Source organism: Tachypleus tridentatus, chromosome 2, assembly GCF_004210375.1.
Source record: "Tachypleus tridentatus isolate NWPU-2018 chromosome 2, ASM421037v1, whole genome shotgun sequence".
In the NCBI taxonomy this organism is placed as follows: Eukaryota; Metazoa; Arthropoda; class Merostomata; order Xiphosura; family Limulidae; genus Tachypleus; species Tachypleus tridentatus.
Genome location: NC_134826.1, coordinates 12634514 through 12658789, shown reverse-complemented (window position 1 = coordinate 12658789; position 24276 = coordinate 12634514). Strand labels below are relative to the sequence as shown.

Genomic DNA, 24276 nt, shown 5'->3' with positions numbered 1-24276 from the left:
AAAGTAGAATGGTGTTTCTTTGGGTGTATAATACTACTTAGGTCCTATAGGCGGATGATTTTACCAGACTTAAAATGCTTGTATTACCACGCTTTCATAAGGAAGCGTACATATTTCAGATTACATTTAATTGTGTACGTTTTTTTACAGGATTTAATAATAAATATTGAACATGACAGTCAACTGTGTTTTAACGTACTGATTATAGTTCAAGTTTTTATATATAATCCTACATTCGACAATTATCGTTCTGAAAGGGACGCTTGTTTAAATATCTAAATATACAGTAATTTAAAACTTACGCTTACATGATTTGTTTTTATACTACAATATAACTACATTCTTAATATCCAAATACAATTTTCAGAAATGAACATAACCCGAAATTGATCTTTAGTTATAAATCAAGTGACCTAAAAAACGTTTACTTTCTCTAATAACATGATTTTTCTTTAAATACAATATTTGTGGAATAATGAAAATTAAATATAATCATCGGCACCAAAATGTGTAAGCTCACTTGTATATAGATTGTACTTTATAAAACCTTGACTACTGTTTAGCCTCAGTTCGATAAAGAGGTAAATTAACATTGTACCGTGTACATTCTCCACATCAGCTTCGTCAGGACTAAACTATATTGTAGTTAATACTATCTATAAATGAACTTATAATGTTGTTTGAGAACGTAACTTCAGGTCTTAATAAAAACTTAAAGCTCCTAATGTTATTGTACTTAATGGTTGATAAATACTATTTATGTCCACGTTTTTTTGTTTCTACTTCACTTATATAGCAGTTATAATGATTTGGCACAGGAAGTTGCTTGCACATTTTCTGGGTAAAATTCTCACTGTGCATGCTTATAAGGCATATCAACAACAGAATTATAGTGTGCCAAGATTTCGGTGTCTGTGATTAAAATTCGTTTGTATTACTCTAGAAATCCTATAATTAAATAAATATGTTGCAAAAGACACAAACTAATCTGAGCTCAAATGTCTTGCAACTCTAAGTTTTAATCTGTCATGATAATGAGCGCGCACCTTATCTTGGAAGTATGTTTGCCGCGCACCTTATCTTGGAAGTATGTTTGCCGCGCACCTTATCTTGGAAATATGTTTGCCGCGCACCTTATCTTGGAAGTATGTTTGCCGCGCACCTTATCTTGGAAATATGTTTGCCGCGCACCTTATCTTGGAAGTATGTTTGCCGCGCACCTTATCTTGGAAGTATGTTTGCCGTGCACCTTATCTTGGAAGTATGTTTGCCGCGCACCTTATCTTGGAAGTATGTTTGCCGCGCACCTTATCTTGGAAATATGTTTGCCGCATACTCAATTTCCGTAACAGACACACGAACAAGCGTATTATTACATGGATTTATTATCATAAAAGTCCATCAAAATGGCGGGAAATCATTCAATTATTTCACCAGTCTTTTCTAATCAACATATTTAAGTTAAAATTATGCAGAAAAATAAAGTGTTGTGGTGAACAAAAGTATGTGTCAGCCTAAAAAGATTTAGATAGCACTTTTGATTCCTTTCACATTGTTCTAGATTACAAATTAGAAAACATAGTGCGGATATTTCGACAAAAATTTTCACCTTTTTGGATTGCACAATGGATAAACATTCGTTTCACTTTCTGTTTTCAGGCCAGGAAGACAGCTGATATGTTAAAATACGAAAATAATGTTTATTACTTAATATTTATTCACCACTTATTTTTTTTTAAACCTTGACTATAAAGTTAGTAAAAGCAGGAATATACCTTGTGTAATTAGTAATAGTAGGAATATATGTTATCTAATTTAAAACATGAAAGTAAGATAAGATTTAGCTGGAAATTGGTAAATTTTGTTTTACTTTTGTCATAAAACTTCTGAATTAGACTATTTTGCTGTTATATCATCGAAGTTATAAAAAAAATAAAGAACAAAAACAAACATTTCTAATGAATTAATACGAATATTGAGCATTCAACATAAACACCAAATTTGACTAAGAACAATCAAGTGATAGTTTTGTTGCTAAGCAACGATGTAGAATGTTGAGCATAACAAAAAATAAATAAGTAAAAAATAAGGGAAGCATGAAAGTCTTCTCAACTCATATATATAAGAACTTGTAGCGGATAAAAATCAAGCAAACAGGTTGATAAATTTTAATTTAAAATGTTAAAGTTTTAGTAATGTTAAACAAATGTATATGAAATGTTGTAGTATTGGTTATTTTATACTTAGTAATGAATTACTAAACCAAGGGTTAAGGTAGAGCTTCAGTTATCTGATATTGTCAGTCGGAAATGCTAACTCCACTGGTGAAATTCAGAAGTTTTCAAGATTTTTCAGACAAAAAATACACTGTTAAAATCTTAACACTTCAAAGACATCTGAGAGATCTCTAGCAGGTTAGTAGTAAGTTTACGGGCTTACAATAGTGACATTTGGTCAATCTATAATACGTGTCACATGGTTGTAATATAAGGTCTTTATTTATTTAAATTCTGCCTGAAGTATTTCTCCATTGGACGGAAATTATGTAAATATGTAAACCCATGATTAATGAAAGGTTATCTTAAGACATGAGAGTTGTTTGCTTTATATATAGCTCCCCAGTGGCACAACGGTAAGTATGCGGACTAACAACGCTAAAATCCGGGTTTTGATACACGTGGTTGGCAGAGCACAGATATCCCATTGCATATACTTGTGCTTAATTCAAAACAACAACAACCTTTATATGTAGTTCCCCCTTCCCCAGTGGCACAGTGGTTTGTCTGGGAACTTACAATGCTAGAAGCCATGTTTCTATACTCGTGGTAGGCAGAACAGAAGTAGACCATTATGTAACTTTGTTTTTAATTTCAACAAACCTTTATATATAATTGTAAAAAACGCTCATAAAATCTGCTAAACACAAAATGTGAAACCCTCAAATTTGCTTCGATGCAATAAATCTTTTTGCTAAATTTGATGAAGATCGATCATCGGAGGAGAAGTAATGGTAAAAAAAAAGTCCATATAAACATAAAAATGCAAAAATGAAAATTTGTATGTACACGACGTGAATCTAATGAACCTCCATACCAATTTTGCTGAAGATTCATCCACACCCTACGAAATAGGTACTTTAACAGATAACAGACAATACTATTATATTTATATAGATACAAGTGTCTAATAACTTTACTCTTTTATTGTGCTTCTTCCTGTTGAGATTGGACACATAATGTTTTTGCCTTTTACACTGGCCCACTATGGTCAGGTGGCTATGGTCGCGAATTCGAATCTCCGTAATACGAAACATGCTCGCCCTTCCAGCCGTGGGGGCGTTACAATGTTACGATCAATCCCATTATTCTTTGGTGAAAGAGTAGGTGGTGATGACTAGCTGCCTTTCCTCTAGTCGGCGCAGATAGCCTAGTTGCTTTGCGCCATAAAACGCCAAACAAACCAATCTTTTATACTAAAGTGAAATTTTCTAAAGTGCAGTTTATCATTTAAATAAAAATGACTGATTTTATACGCATTGTATATAAAACCTACAGGGAGTATTTACGCTTATTTGTTACGTTGATCTTATTCATATTGTAACAAATATAGATTCTTGTAAGGCCTGGCATGGCCAAGCGTGTTAAGGCGTGCGACTCGTAATCTGAGGGTCGCGGGTTCGCATCCCCTCGTGTCAAACATGCTCGCCCTTTCAGCCGTGGAGGCATTATAATGTACAGTCAATCCCACTATTCGTTGGTAAAAGAGTAGCCCAAGAGTTGGCGGTGGGAACTGATGACTAGCTACCTTCCCTCCAGTCTTTTACCGCTAAATTAGGGGCGGCTAGCACAGATAGCCCTCGAGTAGCTTTGTGCGAAAAACAAACAGATTTTTTTAAAATATATAAATAAATGCTGAATATGATAATTTATGAATAAAGTTTGGAGACGGCTTGAACAGGCATTGAAAGAAACTTTATTAAAAGCGACAAATGGACAACGTTTTGACAAGGAATGGTTTGGGAAGGATTTGTCATTCATTCACAAAAGTAGCTACTATATTTCAATATTTCTGAATTTTAATACAATTTTTTTGAAAAATTCACTTATAACCATTGTCCATTTTTAATTTGATAAACTGTTTACTCCCAAGTTAAATAATTGAAATTGGTAGACATCTTCAATACTTGAAGTACAGAAAAATAAATTTATGTAAACTCTCTATCATGTATACAAATATTTGATGCTCTCAAACGATAATTTTCTCACGAGGCACAACTTGTGTATTTCAGAATGATCATACAAGTGATCGAAACGCCGTAATTTTTTTTTTTTGTGGTAGTTTATTTCACTGCACCTAAAAAAAATAAAGTTTCAAGTGCCAATAATATAAGAATAAACAAGAGTAGGGTACGTTTTAGTAAACCAGTTATGGGTGTACACTTTGTAGTGAATGTTTGTTCATCCGGGGATTCGAATGAGAGGTGCTAAGGTTTAAAGTAAAATTTACACCATATTGCAAGACAAAAAAGAAGTCGATTACAAAGAAGATCGTCAAATAATATAAAACTGAAGAAAATGTTGGTGGAATTTAAATTATTGTTTCAACTACTTTATAAATTATATTTTTAAATAATTGTGGCTTCATAGTGTAACAGACCTTAAACTTGGCTTTACAGAATGCCGCTTTAGGGTTAGTAGGAACTGTATGTTGTATAATAAAAGTGTAATAATATTAGTTCTAATGTTCGGCTTAATGAATACCACTTATTTCGTGGGAGTAGAATGTCAGATTAGGAATTCGTTAAGGTATTTAATCCAGTTTTTAGTTTCCTCTTTAAATTTAATATTTTACCTTTTTTATAGGAAAACGGGGGGAACACAATAATAATAAGTCTTTCTATACACTTTGTCAATAAAAGTTAAAGTTTTGTGAAATTTGATTGTGCATGGAAAAGGTTTTCAAGTGTTTCATTGAACTTGGGCGCAAGTTTGCCACTACATGAAATCAGTTTTATTTTAAATATTACTACTACAAAAATGAAGGAGATGCTTGCTGTGCAGTTACGTTATTATTATGATAGTTTTATTAACCCTTTATCACTAGAAATGTATTTCCAGTTCCGTATTTACACGTGGTGATACATAAAATTAACTCTTGAACCATTACAATAAACATATTCACAGTTTTAATTTCAAATATATGTAATAACTTTCTTACACTTACTTTATCGACATAATTTTATTATTATTCTGTAAAGGAATTGCAACTATAAAAATAGATTTTGTGTACAAATTATGATAAACAGAAAGTTTTAACTATAATTTTCTTTATATTTAGGATGTAGCAGAAGCCTACTGGATGGGGGCTCCTGTAAACATGTTATCTACCTCCTATCAGTAACCATGGTGAACATTCTACAAAAATATTATGTTTGTGTGTCTTGTGCAATGATAGTCATGGGTAAGCAATATATTTAAATTGATAGTGATATGGTCAAATGAAAAAACATTGAATTGGCCAGCTGAGTTGTTAAAGTTATTATGGTGTATTGTGAACATTATTTATTTCTAAACTTTATCCCCAGCTGATTGTATCTTGTATTTTTTTTATCTTTCTTTGTGAATTATTCCTCCAGTTTAGTTTTTTTGTTAATATGCAAGAATGCATAATTTGGGTTTACAAGTGATTTTTTTTTTTATTTTGCTGTATATTTAAACGTATATCTTAGATGCACCAGTATCTTCTAACATGAATACTGGAAAGTACACAAGAGCTGGGATACAATATTATACTTTTAAATGTTGCAGGGTGCCCAAACATTTTGTTTTTAAGTATCTAGAAAAGGTTAATGTTTAGAAACCCACCTAAAATTGGGAGTTGCAAAAATTCACTTTTGTTTAAAGGTCTACGTTTTGATAGCTCTTCGTTATATTTTGGATTTTTTTTGTTTGATTGAATATTCAAACTGACATAAGATTAAAGTTCACAATATTCAAAGAATTAAAATATATGATCATTGAATTGAAGTAGAAATAATTAACCATCCATTTTAACATCATTTTTTATATAATACGAAGTATCATTCTAGTAACTTTAGTTAGTATAGGAGTACATTTTTATTTCATTTAATTTGACATAACAGTATAGACATATGATCTTGTTAATTTATAATGTAACAAATTAAACAATATTCTCAATATTTTCCTTTCAAATTTTTTTACTTTACCACATAACTGAGGAACTTCTTGTTTTAATTAATTTTTAGATAAATTGAATCTTTTATAAACTATACAAACACAGCAAGACTAACATTACAGATAACAAATGCCTTCACACATCTAATGTAGTATCACAAATAGATATCAGTTATAAAAATAAAACTACCAGTATACATAGGATGAAGATCTGCCATTCTAAATATTACAGAAGTTTGCTTCTCATTGTTAATTACAGTCAACCATACTCATTTCCAAGTTTTAAAATGGTTGACCAGTTTTACACACACTACTATTCTCTATTAAAAACAAAATTAAAAATCATTTCGTGAACAAACAAGAAACATAGAAATTTAAAGATAACAAATAATGAAATTTGGTTAGAAGAAGAAGGTAATGTAAGTTTAGGAAAGTCTATAAATTAAAATACAATAAATGTGGTGTTGACTGTTTTTCACAAATTTTGAACATTTGTATCAAATTTATGAAAAGTAAAAATTTTAATTAAATAGTTATATTTTTATAAGATTTCTGATGTTTGGTTTTAAACTTCCAAATGACGTTCATAACAACTCTTCGTGTCAGAAACATTTATGTGAAGGAAAATTATGGGGTTAGTGGAGATAAACATTATTTTTTTTACTCTGTGTATTATTGAAAGTAAGTTTAGAGCAACATAAGCAGCAGAAGTCATATGCAGTTATTATTATATCTAATGTTTGGTGTAATAGGCACTTTTACAACTTGAACTAGTGCTTTCTGAAAATCTATTTTAAAAAAATTGTCTTTTCCTTGCATATCCATGGATTGTAAGCATATCACATACTTCCTGACCCAAATTTGTATTTTGCTCACAACTGTATGTGAGTGTTAGTTGTAATATAGAGTTAGTAAAAATTAAAATCCAAAGTAAGATCATGATTTGCTTCTATTAGTTTTTTTGTGATAAAATATTACTAAGCTGTTAGGACAGTTCAAACATTGTACAAATAATTCCCTTTTCTAGTCATGTAAGAAAACTGAAAGTTTTAAGTAAATATCTGTGACATAAATTAAAATAATGTCGGAATATATCCTTTGTATGGAATTACTACCTGTTTGGAGCTTAGTGACTTTCATTATTTTCACAATGGGACTTCTTTTTCTAACTAGAACTTGAAATCAAGGTCTGTTACAATTTATTTTTTTTAAGATAACGATAGCTGTGAAATTAATTCATTCTTTTAAAATAAACTTTAATTTTTGACTAAGGAAATGTAGTAAGTTTGTGTTTCTTTAAAATTACATGTAGAACATCAACACACACACACACATGTATATACACATTGAATAAACCAGTAGGGGGGTTATCACTACAATATGAAGGCAAGACAGTTTTTACACTAATAATTTAATTGTTCACTCTTAGAATTTGAGATCCAAGGGTATTTCACTCCAGTTTTAAAATCATGTGGATAACACTGGTAAATGTTATGTTAATATTTCATTAAGTCTACAGTTAAAGAACAAAAAGGTTTGCAATTCTTTATATTTAGTTGTTTATATATGTGGTTTTCAGTTTAAATCCTAATGGACTGTGATACTGCTAATCATTAATATTATCTTATGGTGGGAAATGAGAAACTTGGAGTTAACTCTGTAGTTACACATACATGTATTACTTAGTGTCTTTAGCCCTTTCCATATCAAAGGTAAAAACTCTCCATTTCTGACCATTCATTATTATAACTAGGGTTGGATGATAAGTGTAATTTAAACTTCTTCAGAGAATCAGTCAGTTTTATTCAAATAAACATTCTAAAATAATAATGAAAAATTATTCAGACAATATTACTTCAGTTGTTGGAGTAATTTGAAGTCCTAATATTGATTAGTTTTGTAACATTAAGTAAGTTAATGATGATTGTAATTAATTATTTTATTTGATACTAATACACTTAATCCTTTTGTAGTGGACTCAGTATGCTTATTTGCACACATTAAATATTTGCACTATAACTTTTGATATAGTATGTGTATCTTTACAAATTTTGGTAGATTTTTATAAAATATCAAGTTTTTTGCACACACAAAATCATAATTATCAATACAACACTTTTACTGAAGTCTTGATTGTGAAAATATAAAGTCTGTTGTGTTACTAGTCCAAGTGTGAAGTGATTTCATGTTATTTAAAAAAAACTGTTTTTCTTCCCCAAAATCTCAAATATTATTTATATAATCTCTAACAACCTCCTAAATACATTTCAAACATTTATTTTCAGTAATAATTTATATTTTATTTTGTACATTTTAACTATGTGGGATCTGTCAGTTGACTGACCTTATAACCATCGTAAAAAAATTAGAAAATAAATACAATTTATGCTTTTTTTTGGTACTAGTATGAATACATATTATAACATGAAAATACAAATGTTTAGTGTAAGTAGCTTAAGTCTCATAATGTTATATATTTATATATATTTGTTATTGTATATTGACCTTCTATTCCTGTTTAGCAAACATTATGTAACTTGTGTTGATGCAGTGCACATGCACTCATATTATCGCATCCAATAATATAAAACTGACCTTTAAATTTTACAATGTGAACCTTTCGTGGCTGTGTTTTAGTGAAAAAGTATTTTGTAGTCACATTTTAATTATTGTAGATTATATGTATATAGATTTTTATTGTTTAGAAATAAGTTATGAAACTTATTTTTCATATAATATAGAGTAATGAATAAATAAGTAAAGCAAACCATTATTACTTGTAGCTATGAACTTTGAACTCAGTTACTGCTGGACATATGTTGCTAAGCCTTTTAAAATTTTACATGTGGAGAATATGAAACAAAATTATTTTTTTTAGATTTTATATATACAGTTGAATAACCAAAAAATCATAAATAAGTATACTGTCATGATTTTAAAAAACATGTAGGTTCAAGAATGATTGAAATTAAATAAAAACCCTATAACCCGAGCATTTTCAAAGAAGAAAGGTCCATCTTTTGAAAGCACTTGGATTATAGGGCTTTTATTTCAAAAATAACTATACTAATATCATAGTATAATACCATATTTTATTAAGCTCAGTAACTAAGTTGTTTTTAAGTATAAAACAATATGGAATTTTGAGCAGACTAAAGACATAACCTACTTTCTTGAATTCTCAGTTTGAAAGAATATTGTAGCCTTTTTATATATTAAAATGGCTGAGAAAACCACAAGGGGACATTCTAAGCTGTCAGTTGGTTATTCACATGTCTTATACTGAAAAAGTGTCTGTAAAAAACAGTTTCCAAAACTGAAAGAGGTGAACAGAGCCACTGTATTTGATTCAGTACATAAACCATATTTCAGCAAAACAAAATATTAAAAATGAGGTTCTTGTTTTATATTCTAACTTGTTAATATTAGTAATTTGAGTTCCTGATTTGTACGAAACAATAGACTTAGTATTTTGATATCACAGACACCTAATTTTAACCAGTTCTGTATGCAGCATACCATATGATTCATTTCATTAATATCTTTATTTAAGTGTGTTCTTTAGAATTAAGAACCTAATTCATATGTAATATTAAAGTTTGAATTGTAATCTACAACTTGATTTCAAACTTATTGACATAAATTCATAAAATAGTAGTTTAATAAAATTTTAAATGCAAGTCAACAAAGGCCATGATATGGCCTCTGACCTATCACAAAAGGGTTAATTGTTCAGCTGTATGTAAGAGTTATCATATCTGAAATAACAATGCTTCAATATCACGATAACCAAGGGATTTTTATAAAGTATAAAAATTATTTTTTACAATTTGTTTCACAATGAAATGAAAACTGCTGTGTAACATAAGCTGTACTACACCACTGTGCATTATACCTATGATATTGAAGTGAAGGCAGTTTTCCATGCATATGTACAGGGAAATAATACTATATAGAATTAACCCTATTGCCAAGGGTATCTTTTATGGCAGATGACTCAAGGTTTTAATGTCTTACATTCAAAATTTTATTAAACTATTTTTGTTTATGTTAATTAGTATGGCATAAAATCTTAGCGTAATAATCCATATTTTGATTATATACAAGTTTTAATTCTAGAAGGCAATATTCCAAACATTTCTGAATTTTGCCCTTAGTGTGACCCATTTTCTCTAAGTGTCTTCTCTATTTTATCCAGCATCCCCAGTAACTACAAAATTAAACATAAGTTATTCACTATAAAATTGTCATTGCTCAGAGAAACCATAATTTTTATAGCCTTCAGTTTTGTTTGGTTAGCTATCAAATAGAAAAGCAGACATCCTTTTGCCACACTCACTTTACACATTCTCTTTTTCAAGAGTTTCTGATAGTTCTGTCATACATTTAATTATATATTACCTTTAATGAATAGAATATCAAGGTTTCTATTTATCAAGTGATGTATCATATAATGTTATGTTCTGAATGTTTAAATGTCAATTTCACTCAGTACCAACAATGTTCCCATGGGAAAGGTAATGACTAGCTTGGATGAACATGTAATGGTCTTGTTGCATAGTTAGAAAGCCAGAACTGTTTAATAACGGGTAATGAAATTTGTCTACATTTTGAATGTTATTAATCTATATTGTTTTATGTAGTATTTAATTAAATAAACTTTTTAATGCATTACTACCAGTAATATAAAAAAATAGAGTGAAGCACATTATCGTGAATCAAAAGCAAGAAAAACAATTTGTAAAGTACTTGTTTATCATTGTAAAAGTAACTAAAATACAAAATTAGGGATGTTTCTAAGTTTGTTAAGATTAGATTAGGTAAAGTAAGTAGTAATATAAAAATATTTTGTGATGCACACAGGCCAGCAGCTCATAGGTAATGTAATTTGATAATGTAATGTGAGCGGCATGTTCCCCAAGTGATTTAAAATGATAATGTAATGTGAGTGGCATGTTCCCCAAGTGATTTAAAATGATAATGTAATGTGAGCGGCATGTTCCCCAAGTGATTTACAATGATAATGTAATGTGAGTGGCATGTTTCCCAAGTGATTTAAAATGATAATGTAATGTGAGCGGCATATTCCCCAAGTGATTTACAATGATAATGTAATGTGAGTGGCATGTTCCCCAAGTGATTTAAAATGATAATGTAATGTGAGCGGCATGTTCCCCAAATGAATTACAACTTATAATGAAGTTAGACTACATTCAAAGATTAATCAAACAATTAAGTTTAATTATATACTGTTAATAATTTAGAGATACTTCCAGTAAATGAATGTAGTTCCATGTTATAATTTGAAGTAATTCTAGAAAGAAAAACAGGGTAATTTGGATTTATTCCATGTCTTTGGTTACAAAATCAATCAAATTGATCAATCTTGTATAAAGAAAAGGTAGAGAAAATAACAAAGTGTTATTGAAAGCAATGTTTGAAATGCATTTAAGAGGTTTTTGTAACTGAGATGTGGAAGAGCACATGTAAACACTTTGATCATGGACTGTTTAAAACAAATCTTGATTTTAGTTTATCTTACTAAGAAATTATTTTTTCTGTGTGAAAGAATTATAATATTTTCAGAAAGTCTGCCAAATTTTGTGAAGATATACACTATATTGAAATTTATAAGTATTAATTTTATAAAGACTAAATGAGTACAAAGAGGTTATGAACAGTGAAATTAACCTAGTCCATGTAAAGAGAGTTAAAAGGATGTCATGCAGTAATCCAGTTTTGAAAGAACCTGTTGCTACCAACATTGCCTGAACCATTAAAACTAATGTAAATGGATAATTTTTGTCTATGTATCTTCTGAATGGTAAGCCATAGAAAAAAAAATCAAAGTGCTCTTTTTTTTCAAGATTAGATTAGAAGAAAATTATTAATTTGTTTTGCTAATCCTAAAATTTCATGTCAGTATTACTGCTGATATATCAAACTTCTCACCTGCTGAACATTACGCATTGGAGAGAAAAAACAACGACAAACTTACTAAGAACAGAAATGTTTCTTTTGTGAGAGAATTTCTTGAAATAAATTGGATTATCTCTGTAAACTGATTGAAAGAAATATGTAGAAAGTAGGAGCATAAGTGGAAAAATAAGGAGGTATGGGTAAATATTTGTTATTTGATTCATATATATAAATTTTGGTTATATCACTTATATATATCTGCATTGATTGTATTGTATTCTTTCTAATAAATTGAGTTGAAGTTCTTCCATTTGACACTTATAAAAATGACAACTGTTATAAAGGTCACTTTGATAGTGGCCTGCTTTGTAAAATGACAAGAATAGTAGAATCTAGTGGAAAAACATCTTTATGGTTATTCAGCAAACCTGAATAAGACTACATTCAATGTAATACTTGTACTTTATATACTTTACATACTTGTAAAGTAATGTACAAGGATTGGTACATTATCCTTGATGTACCCATTACATCAAAACCTCAGTATTTTTACCAGTAATGCATTGTAGTCAGATTCCTTTGGTTGAAAACAAGTGAAATAAAATTTCTCCATTGAAATAACATGGAATGTAAATTTGGCTGTAAATGGCCCAGACAGTCATATTGCATAGAGTGTTTAACCCAAGGAATTGGGTTGACTACACATTTGTATTATTTAACTTTGAATTGTATTAAATGTATCTGCTAGTAAGGAATATAAACCTTGCATCTGTCTTTATACGTTATGTTTCAGTGAAGTCCCACTCTTTGTCCTCAACTTTTGCCTGAATGACTTCATAATATCTATCTACTTTTCACTCCTTGTCTCAAATTTACAATGAACAAGTTCTTGTATGCAGAATTTGAACTGCCAAAGTAGTTATTTAAAAAAAATAAACATTCCAGAGAAATTTATCAGAAACATAAATTAGTTGAAGATGTGTTGAATAGATCAGTTGAAGGAATGGAACTATACAGTAATAAGTAAATAATTTCAGTTTTCATACAATATATTTAATAAACTTGGTAGTTGTAAAGTATATAAGGATGAAATTTTATGTCTCAACATTTAAGATATTTAATTTCATTATAAACTTGAGGTGAGATAACAGAATTTATTATCAATTATCCTCTGTGAAATTGCCACATAAGTTTGAAAAATGTAAGGGAGCTGAATATTGGAAGTGGATTATTCAATAGTCAGAAATGGCTGCAAACTATACATTAAATATTATTACCAATCAAGAATTTTTATGTTTTAACTTGGCATGCTTCCTTTCAATATGTTTGATAAAATCTTCCTGTTGCATAATTTTGTGCTGAAAAGTTGTACTTCTGGTTCAAAATAAAACCATATAGCAATGAATACAAGTTAGTTTAGCACTAGACAATTTAAGACTTAAAATGTTGTTTTACCTTGACTATGTACTGTTATTCTTGATGTGGTTCTGTACATGTAGCAGCTATGTTAATTCTATTGCTATGAGTCAGTGGCACTGTCCTATCGTGTCTGTTGACTTTCATTCATTCAAACTTTTATTGAACTTCTATTTTATGAACATATGTCAATAAATGTGGTATTAAAGTATATATTTTAGTTTAATTGTATTATGATCCTTTAGCTAATTTCTTAATTCAAAAGTAAAAAATACTTAAGTATTGATATTTGTATGTCACATGGGATGTTGAATACAGCATTTGTGCATACTAGATGTTTGTGATATCCAAATATAAAATATATAGTTACGAATTAGGAACTCACACTACCAATATTGCTCAGATAGAATATAAATTAAGAACCTCCTATCTTTTCTCTTTGTTGAGATACTGCTGCATTTACTGACTCAAACAAGTGGCAACACCCATCTCTTTCCATTTTTAGAAATGCTTACGTACATCTGCTTCTATTTTTGTTGTGTGAATAACTAATCAAAAGCTCAGAATGTCTCCCTTGTGGCTTTCTCAGCCTTTTTTGAAATATTTAGGCAAAACACTAACTATTTCTTGTTATGCTAGATTCAAAGTGGTTGGATTAAGACTAGTGAGATTGAAATTTCATATTTTTTTTAGAAGCAAATTCATCTTAGTTACTAAGCTTGATAAATTATAGTTGAGTTCTACAGTAAGTTCTCTTGGTTATTTAAAACCGTATATATAAAAACCTAAAAAAACTTTCTCTATTTGGAAAATTGATGAAGTTTTTACCAACTAAAGGTATAGAACAAACGAATATGAAGTTCATAGCTACAATAAATAGTTGTTTTTCTATACGTTATTTACTATGTTTTAAGAAAATAACTGGAGTTTAAGAACTTAATTGTAAATAGTAATAATGTATATAAATATATAATGTACTATCTCTCTCAGTATGGACTTAGTCACTTTCACTGACAATGTGACATCTCTGTGCTTGTTTAGTGTTTTTAGACTTAATATTTCTAAATTTCAACATAGAGTGTGTATCTTCACAAAATTTGTCAATCTTTCACAGACAAAGTAATCATGTTTTTGTTAAGTATTTTTAATAAACTAAAATATAAAATTATCCATGAATATATATAGTATTTGTTTTGAATAATACTTGTGGAAAGTCATTTTTATGTTATGGCTAAAATACTTTTTGTCATCTTAAAAATCTCAAATTCTCTTTGTGTAATTCCTAAAACCTGATAAATGCATTTCAGATGTTTTTAGCAGAGAAACTTTGTATTTTATCTGTTTCTTTCTCTAATCTATCAAAACAGAATCAGTCAATTTGACCAACCTCATAACCCTCTAAAATGATTTAAGATTGTAACGTGAAGCTACATTCCTTTATGTAGCTGTAAGTTCATGATAGTATATATCTATTTATAATTATTTTGTTTTATGTTGAGTGGCTGTAAGTTCATGATAGTATATATCTATTTATAATTACATTTTGTTTTATGTTGAGTAGCTGTAAGTTCATGATAGTATATATCTATTTATAATTATTTTGTTTTATGTTGAGTAGCTGTAAGTTCATGATAGTATATATCTATTTATAATTACATTTTGTTTTATGTTGAGTAGCTGTAAGTTCATGATAGTGTATATCTATTTATAATTATTTTGTTTTATGTTGAGTGGCTGTAAGTTCATAATAGTGTATATCTATTTATAATTACATTTTGTTTTGTTGAGTAGCTGTAAGTTCATGATAGTGTATATCTATTTATAATTACATTGTTTTATGTTGAGTAGCTGTAAGTTCATGATAGTGTATATCTATTTATAATTATTTTGTTTTATGTTGAGTGGCTGTAAGTTCATGATAGTGTATATCTATTTATAATTATTTTGTTTTATGTTGAGTGGCTGTAAGTTCATGATAGTGTATATCTATTTATAATTACATTGTTTTATGTTGAGTGGCTGTAAGTTCATGATAGTGTATATTTATTTAAAATTACATTTTGTTTTATGCTGAGTAGCTGTAAGTTCATGATAGTATATATCTATTTATAATTATTTTGTTTTATGTTGAGTAGCTGTAAGTTCATGATAGTGTATATCTATTTATAATTATTTTGTTTTATGTTGAGTGGCTGTAAGTTCATGATAGTATATATCTATTTATAATTATTTTGTTTTATGTTGAGTAGCTGTAAGTTCATGATAGTATATATCTATTTATAATTATTTTGTTTTATGTTGAGTAGCTGTAAGTTCATGATAGTATATATCTATTTATAATTACATTTTGTTTTATGTTGAGTAGCTGTAAGTTCATGATAGTGTATATCTATTTATAATTACATTGTTTTATGTTGAGTAGCTGTAAGTTCATGATAGTGTATATCTATTTATAATTATTTTGTTTTATGTTGAGTGGTTGTAAGTTCATGATAGTGTATATCTATTTATAATTATTTTGTTTTATGTTGAGTGGCTGTAAGTTCATGATAGTGTATATCTATTTATAATTACATTGTTTTATGTTGAGTGGCTGTAAGTTCATGATAGTGTATATTTATTTATAATTACATTTTGTTTTATGTTGAGTAGCTGTAAGTTCATGATAGTATATATCTATTTATAATTACATTTTGTTTTATGTTGAGTAGCTGTAAGTTCATGATAGTGTATATCTATTGATAATTACATTTTGTTTTATGTTGAGTGGTTGTAAGTTCATGATAGTGTATATCTATTTATAATTATTTTGTTTTATGTTGAGTGGTTGTAAGTTCATGATAGTGTATATCTATTTATAATTACATTGTTTTATGTTGAGTGGCTGTAAGTTCATGATAGTGTATATCTATTGATAATTACATTTTGTTTTATGTTGAGTGGTTGTAAGTTCATGATAGTGTATATCTATTTATAATTATTTTGTTTTATGTTGAGTGGTTGTAAGTTCATGATAGTGTATATCTATTTATAATTACATTGTTTTATGTTAAGTAGCTGTAAGTTCATGATAGTGTATATCTATTTATAATTACATTGTTTTATTGCTCCTTGAACAGTGTCTAACTATCATCTTTATAAGTTGTAAATTGCTCAGTGCTTGCAGTTCTTTTAATAATGATGAACATTTCTATTTTTTTGGGATCTGAATATAATTGTTGTGTGGTGGAAGTATGCACTCTCCTGACTCCACTATCATCTTTATAAGTTGTAAATCGCTCAGTGCTGGCAGTTCTATTAATAATGATGAACATTTCTAATTTTTTGGGATCTGAATATAATTGTTGTGTGGTGGAAGTATGCATTCTCCTGACTCCACTTCTTGTTTATTTTATTTTTCATTTGCAAAAATATTCATTTTTTACCATCAACCTCCATCTGTTTAGCACTAGAATGAAACACTATTGAAGAACACTGAAGGGATATCGTATAATGTTCTATTTCTCATGATGACTGTGTGTAAAAGAGATCTTTAAGTATGTTTATGGTAGTACATTACATAGTATATACTTTTTGTATTATTCCTTTGAAAAATGCACAAATTTTCAATTGTTTTAGAAGCCTATTAGTAAAGTATAGGTGCTTTGTGTGTTTTAATTAGCTTTAGAGTGTGAAGTTTCCAGCTACATGCATATGTGAGATGATTTACTCAACAGAATTGGTAGTTGATGCAAGTAAAAGCAGAGAAAAATTAAGTTATCACAATACAGTGATTAATGTGCCAATCTGTGGTCCCATTCTGTTACTGCCACACTGCCCGTTCTCCTATTGGTCAACATTCAGGGTTCAGTACCCTGTGTAGACAGAGTGCATATAGCCCATTTTGTAAGGGAGCATTTAAGAACAAACAAGCCACAGATGCATTGGAAGAGTACTAGTCAAATCCCACTATTCAGTTAGAGTAGTCCACAGACTAGTTGTGGGTGTTGTTAATGATATTTCATCTAGACTGTTGCTTCAAAATTATAACCAGCCAGTGCCGATAGCCCTCAAGTAAGTTTCTGCAAAAGAACTAGTACAATAAACTCATTTCACCAATTTAATATGAGGATGTGGAACTGTATAGCTGAAAGCTGTATTTTAAAATGCCTGCTTTGGACCATTTGTATATTATCAGTTTACTTTCTTTAAAAATTTGTTGTTTTTTACTTTTCATAGAACATTTCTACATACTCAATAGTTTTAATATTTTTTATTCCAATGAACTAATACTTTTATGTAATAGTTCTTAAGTAAATACAGTAGGTTGGAGTAATACTTGTGTTTTAAGTAAATACAGTAGGTTGGAGTAATACGTGTGTTTCTTATTAATCAGATGGTAAGATGAAGTCTCTAAGTGATTGATAAGTTTTAGTCCTGGAATGTCCGTAACAATTCCAGACTTGTTTTTTAGTCTGTGTGAACTCATTTACATGAGAGTTTTGTTCTGTAGCTTATTTTTATTCAGGGTGTTAAAATATTCAAGAATAGTTGGTTTTTTGGATAACTAGTACCACACCAGTTTATTTGGAAAGTTTCAACAGTACTAAGTTTTTACACCATCATGTGAATATCAAATATTATAACTTGAATAATACATAAAGTTATTTGTATAAACTTTATATTCATTTAGCTGTGAGAGCAACAACGGTTTCTGATTCTATGAATTGTGAATATTATAATGAAACTGCTTGCAAGAATAGCCGATTTGGTTTTGGCTGCAATGGAACAGAGGATTGTAAGTCCTTAAGTCCTGACAAAGGAAATCAGTGTTACGTACTCTGGCAAATAAAACCAGAAGGTTTCAGTATTAAATTAAAAGGTGAGCCATATACATAATGCATATGATGCATTATGGATTTTTATCTTCTTTTTTACATGCATCAGTTCTTAGAGCTTTGATTAATTTGTTTTAGTAATTGAAAACTAATAACTTACATCAAACATTATTTTCAGTAAACCAGTTACAGTTTCTTTGTAGGATTTGTTAAAATAATAACTTCAAATTCTGTTTTCAGTAAACCAATTAAATAGTCTCTTTGTAGGATTAGTTAAAATAATAACTTACTTTGAATTCTATTTCATGCCAATTTCTAGTATGGATAAAATTAAACATACACTTGGGTATGTTTAATTTTAGTAATGTACATTATTCTATAAGTTCAGGTGTTAAAACCATATATAATCCATATATAATTGGGTATGTTTAATTTTAGTAATGTACATTATTCTTTGAGTTCAGGTATTAAAACCATATATAATCCATATATAATTGGGTATGTTTAATTTTAGTAATGTACATTATTCTATAAGTTCAGGTGTTAAAACCATATATAATCCATATATAATTGGGTATGTTTAATTTTAGTAATGTACATTATTCTTTGAGTTCAGGTATTAAAACCATGTATAATCCATATATAATTGGGTATGTTTAATTTTAGTAATGTACATTATTCTATAAGTTCAGGTATTAAAACCATATATAATCCATATATAATTGGGTATGTTTAATTTTAGTAATGTACATTATTCTATAAGTTCAGGTGTTAAAACCATATATAATCCATATATAATTGGGTATGTTTAATTTTAGTAATGTACATTATTCTTTGAGTTCAGGTATTAAAACCATATATAATCCATATATAATTGGGTATGTTTAATTTTAGTAATGTACATTATTCTATAAGTTCAGGTGTTAAAACCATATATAATCCATATATAATTGGGTATGTTTAATTTTAGTAATGTACATTATTGTATAAGTTCAGGTGTTAAAACCACATGTAATGCACTAGTTATTCATTAATATTTTAGAGATAATAAAATATAGGTGTTTTTTAACTTTTTGGCTTGATGTATTTGATGTTCAACTATACCTGAAATTAAATGCTTATGAAATAGAAAGAGGGCATATTATTGCATTAAGCTTTTTTCATTGTGTTGTTACATTAAAATTATATATTTTGTCAATAATAGGGCTGAAATGTCAGTTTTTTTAGACAAAAGTTTTGATAGTATGTGACTCGAAGGGAACAAGATATAATATGTGTTGCAAGATTTGTACAACTTTATGTAGCTAGTTTTATATTTGTTACACATTTTAGGATGCTGGGTAGGTAACAAACATGACTGCACTGCAGGATCACAGTGTACAAAGACTAAGAAAGATCCAAATATAAACTTGGTGTTTTGCTGTTGTGAAGGTGATATGTGCAACAACAATATGACCAGAATGCCGATTATTTCAACCAGTGAAGATGGTAGGTGTATAGAATGATGCTATTCTTTATTTAACTGTAGAGAATTAATATTGTTACATTATATGTATATATAAATATCCACAAGAATAAGATATACATACTCACACATTTAACTATATATATATATATCTTGTGGACATTTATATATAAAAACATTCAAACTAGTGTCACATTGTAGAAAGTAAAATAGCAAATTCCTTCATGTATTTGACTTCTGCTTTTCAGTACATGTACACCATTGATTTTGTCTGATGTATCTTGAATTTATTAACCACTGGATATCCATTATTTAATTTACTTACTTAAGAATGAAGCAAAATTCAGTAAGAATATTCAGTAAACATCTTGCTGCTGGTAGGTTAAATTGCACATTATTACTTCTATTGAATTACATTCAAAATTTAACTTTCTCATCATGGACATGGTCAAAGTGGCCAAATTCATGACCCCAAGTTAACTTTTATAGTTTTTTTATACTATAATTTCTGATGTGTTCTGTGTATCCTCCAAACTTTGCAAACTTTCAGTAAGCATTAAAGCTTTTGCAGACAAAACCAACATAATGTTTAACGAAGTACTTTCACTAAAACTTTATAAATTCAAAGTGGTGGCTGCTCTGAGTGCAAACTGATTTTCATGTTATGATTAAAAACACTTTTCAAAAGTTGTAACTTTTGTGCTTAATAAATATCTAACTTTATTCTTGTATTTTATCTGTTGTGACTTTGTCAATAAATATAAATTACTTTTTTATTTCTAGAATGACTTAAGATTGTAATGTCAAACTACATTTGTTTATCAAAAATAATTTAAATTTCATAGCAGTATGAATCTGTTTCTACTTGAATGTTATTATTTTATTGCCACTTGAAATATGTCTAAGTAATAATTCTGCTGCTTAAATTGTAAATTACTTAGTGAATGTGTAACTTAGGTTACAGTACTGAAGTGAATTACTTGAGGGATAGGCTGGAAGTGAGCATGTGTTATGAAAAGTTTTTATTATTTTTCTTTATCATGTGTAATTTAATAACTATCTGATTTTTAAATTTCATTTTTTCTTATAATAGTAAGTAGAAAATAATTTGAAAATCAAGAAATATAATACTGAGCTGAGTTTTGTTTTGCTGTTAATGAAACTCAACCCTACTTTTTATACTAACGGTGCTACAAAACTCAATTTTTAATTTTTTCAAGAAATATAATACTGAGCTGAGTTTTTGTTTTGCTGTTAATGAAACTCAACCCTACTTTTTATACTAACGGTGCTACAAAACTCAATTTTTAATTTTTTCAAGAAATATAATACTTAGCTGAGTTTTTGTTTTGCTGTTAATGAAACTCAACCCTACTTTTTATACTAACGGTGCTACAAAACTCAATTTTTAATTTTTTCAAGAAATATAATACTTAGCTGAATTTTTGTTTTGCTGTTAATGAAACTCAACCCTACTTTTTATACTAACGGTGCTACAAAACTCAATTTTTATTTACTTAAATAATGCACTTAAGAACACAGAATAATAATATTAAAAGTAGACAATATTTATTACTATAATAACTTTTCTAGCTTTCTAAATATATGAAAATAGTTGTTAAAAATGTAATTAAGCTCATTAATGTGTTTCCTATGGGAATAAATGAACTGGAAGCAGTATAGACAATTTTGTATACAGAATGTAATATAATACATCACTTGATAGATTAAAACTGGCTTTTCATTGCTTATCAACCATATAGTATTAAACTTCAGAGAGAAGTATTGGTAATCTGTGAAAGAGGATGTGACAGGTGGGCATGACAAAATGGGTCTGATTTTTTATTTCATGGCTCTGTAACTAAATAGCTCGAAAGTTATGAAAATTATGTTTTGCTTGAGCAAGAACAGTATTATAATGAATAATTTACATTTAATTTTTGTATACTTTTAGGAGGTGTGGTAAATAAATTAAAGCAGAGGGAAGAGTTAGAGAACAAATGATAGAATTCTTATATTAGGGTGAGATTGAGGATTTAAAAAAATATTTCTTTATAAAATTAAGAGCTTAGGTATTATATTAAAATTTGATTTATTAACAGTGTTTTTGTGCCAAGTTTATACCATGAAGAAAAAAGGTCCATCTTTTGAAACACCCAGGTTACACCATTTTTATTGTTTTATGTGTTAATTAGATAAAGAGTAACTTTGGTCTTTGTTTATGGACTAGAAAGTCAAACCCACTTGTTACGTGCAAGTACATCTAATGTCATCCTCTACCTAATGATACATTTACCAGTGAAACCATTGTTGTTAATAAATGAAATATTTGTGAAACGTCCAGTTGTCTTTGTGTTTTTTGTCAAATTTGTAACCTTGTAACCTTTCACAAATTTGGAATAATTCTCTCTGATTTATATTATACCATTTATAAACAATAAAAAGACAAATGATGTAATAATCAGTGACAACGAGAAAACCCACTTCTAGAGAAATATATATGTAAAAATGGCTGGTTTGGGTTCGCTCCGCTATGTAAAAATTTCTTAACCCAAACCAGCTGTTTTTACCTATAAATGATGTTATACATTTCTTTGCTTTCAGTATGTAGTGTTTCTTATTTAAACTTCAGGTTGGAACTTTCTCTCACAATGTTAAGACTAATGTTTTAAAGCTCTTATGTCATAGTATGAAGGTTGTTTAAATTGTAATAGTTATAGGATGTTTTATTAGCATTATGCATGTCATTATGTTGTTAGATGCATTATATAAGTAAATAAAAGTTATTTAGTGTACTAGTAGAACCAATGTAAAAACAGTAGGCTTGAATTTCATTGGCAAATGACAGCGTAAAACAAACATCTAAGATTAATACTGTATTTTGCGTTTCTCATGTATTTTTAATTTGCTATTATGAAAAATAAAAGATGAAAATTAGAAACTTGTTAGGTTAAATAAGGTTAAAGTAGGTAAGATAACTAAACAGAAAATAATAATGCTTGACTAGGTATGGTCACAGGTAGCTCATATTAAATAATTCAGTATGGTAACACAAGCTTCATGTTTTCTGAGAGGTTTACATCTTGTAAGACAGGATTATTAGTTAGACATTGTTCAAATGACAGTAAAACAAATTTAAGTAAATATGTGTAGATAGTTCAAAGCCTTAATTTATTTAAGATAAATTCTTGTCACAATTTTCAGTCATTCTGTTGTGAATAGTCCATGTTGATTCCATAAATATGATCAGATTTTTAGTATAAATACATAACCAAAATCCAATTTAAAAAATTTTTTTCTTATTGTGTAAAATATTTCTAATGTTTGATGAAATCTTGCTAGATTTCACGAAGGTGCACAAAACATATTACAAGTATAATATGGAAATTGATGGTTATTTTTGGGTTAAATGGTCCTTGTAAATCATTTACCCCATTGAAAAGAGTTAAAATATTTTTTATTTCTCTAATTTACTTTCACATTAATTGTATTCTTGGTTTAGAACTGACTTCTAATTAAGATTTCACACCATATGAAACTTTATGTGTATGTTTCGGTTAATATTTGACAGGCACAAGTTATTACGTATATATGCTACATTATGGATTTTCATTCTTATTTTGAAAGTCTATTTATAATAAGTTGGAGTTTAAATTTTATTAATATTATTCTAAGTTTCAGTATTTAATTTCTTTGTAACTTGAAGCTCATAAGTACAGTAAAATAGTAGTGTAGAATCATACATTAAATGATTGTTATAACTGTGTTGCTCTTGTTGTTTTCCTGTACTTCAAACAAAAATTCTGATTAGTGAGATGACAGTGATTGTTATAACTAGATAGTTTTGTTTAGGTAACTTAAATATTTGCTTTAGCTTCCTGTTGAATTTCAGAAATAACATACTCATTTAATCTTTTATTTGACTAGCATTTGTGAATTATCTTGAGTAAAGTAACAGTAAAATTGAGATAATAATAGCATTAATTGAGAGTCCTGTTTATTTTACTTTGATATCATGAAGGTGGCATCAAGTATATAATCACTAAGGTAACTATTAAAAGTTACCTTTTCATTTCATAACAACTTAAATACAAAATATTTTTTCCAAAATTATGTCATCCATTCAGATGCAGTGAACAAGGCATTATTGCAGTGCTATAATATAGAATTAGTTACTTGAATTTTCAGAACACATGCAGATTTGGGATCTAGAAAGACTTATTCTGTAGTTAACTACAATCTTTCCATGGTACAAATAAGTTTGTAATATTTGGTTTATGATTAAAGAAACAATTTCTCAATATTTTATCAAAGGAATGTTCGAATAAAATGCTACCACTAATGCATTATATTGTCTATAATAAACAGAAGAGTTAGATGTAAGATGCACTTATGAACATATCAGTTATAGCTCATCTTAAATGTGTGTTTACATTTTATTTATTATTAAAATGTGAAGCAGTTT

At 28.5% G+C, this 24276-nt stretch overlaps 1 protein-coding gene across 10 annotated transcripts in view; it reads left to right on the top strand.

Annotated features, from left to right (window-relative positions):
* Positions 1 to 4417: 4417 nt before the first annotated feature.
* The window catches only part of LOC143238329 (activin receptor type-2A-like), a 43901-nt gene continuing 24042 nt past the window's right edge, over positions 4418 to 24276 (top strand). For 3 of the 10 annotated variants that reach the window (XM_076478471.1, XM_076478505.1, XM_076478479.1), the window contains exons 1-4: positions 4430 to 4689; positions 5338 to 5460; positions 18202 to 18390; positions 19679 to 19834. In XM_076478471.1, the coding sequence (XP_076334586.1) occupies positions 5403 to 5460; positions 18202 to 18390; positions 19679 to 19834 (403 nt within the window). In that variant the 5' untranslated portion in view covers positions 4430 to 4689; positions 5338 to 5402. The other 7 variants (XM_076478439.1, XM_076478461.1, XM_076478509.1 and 4 more) reach the window with 7 other exon arrangements.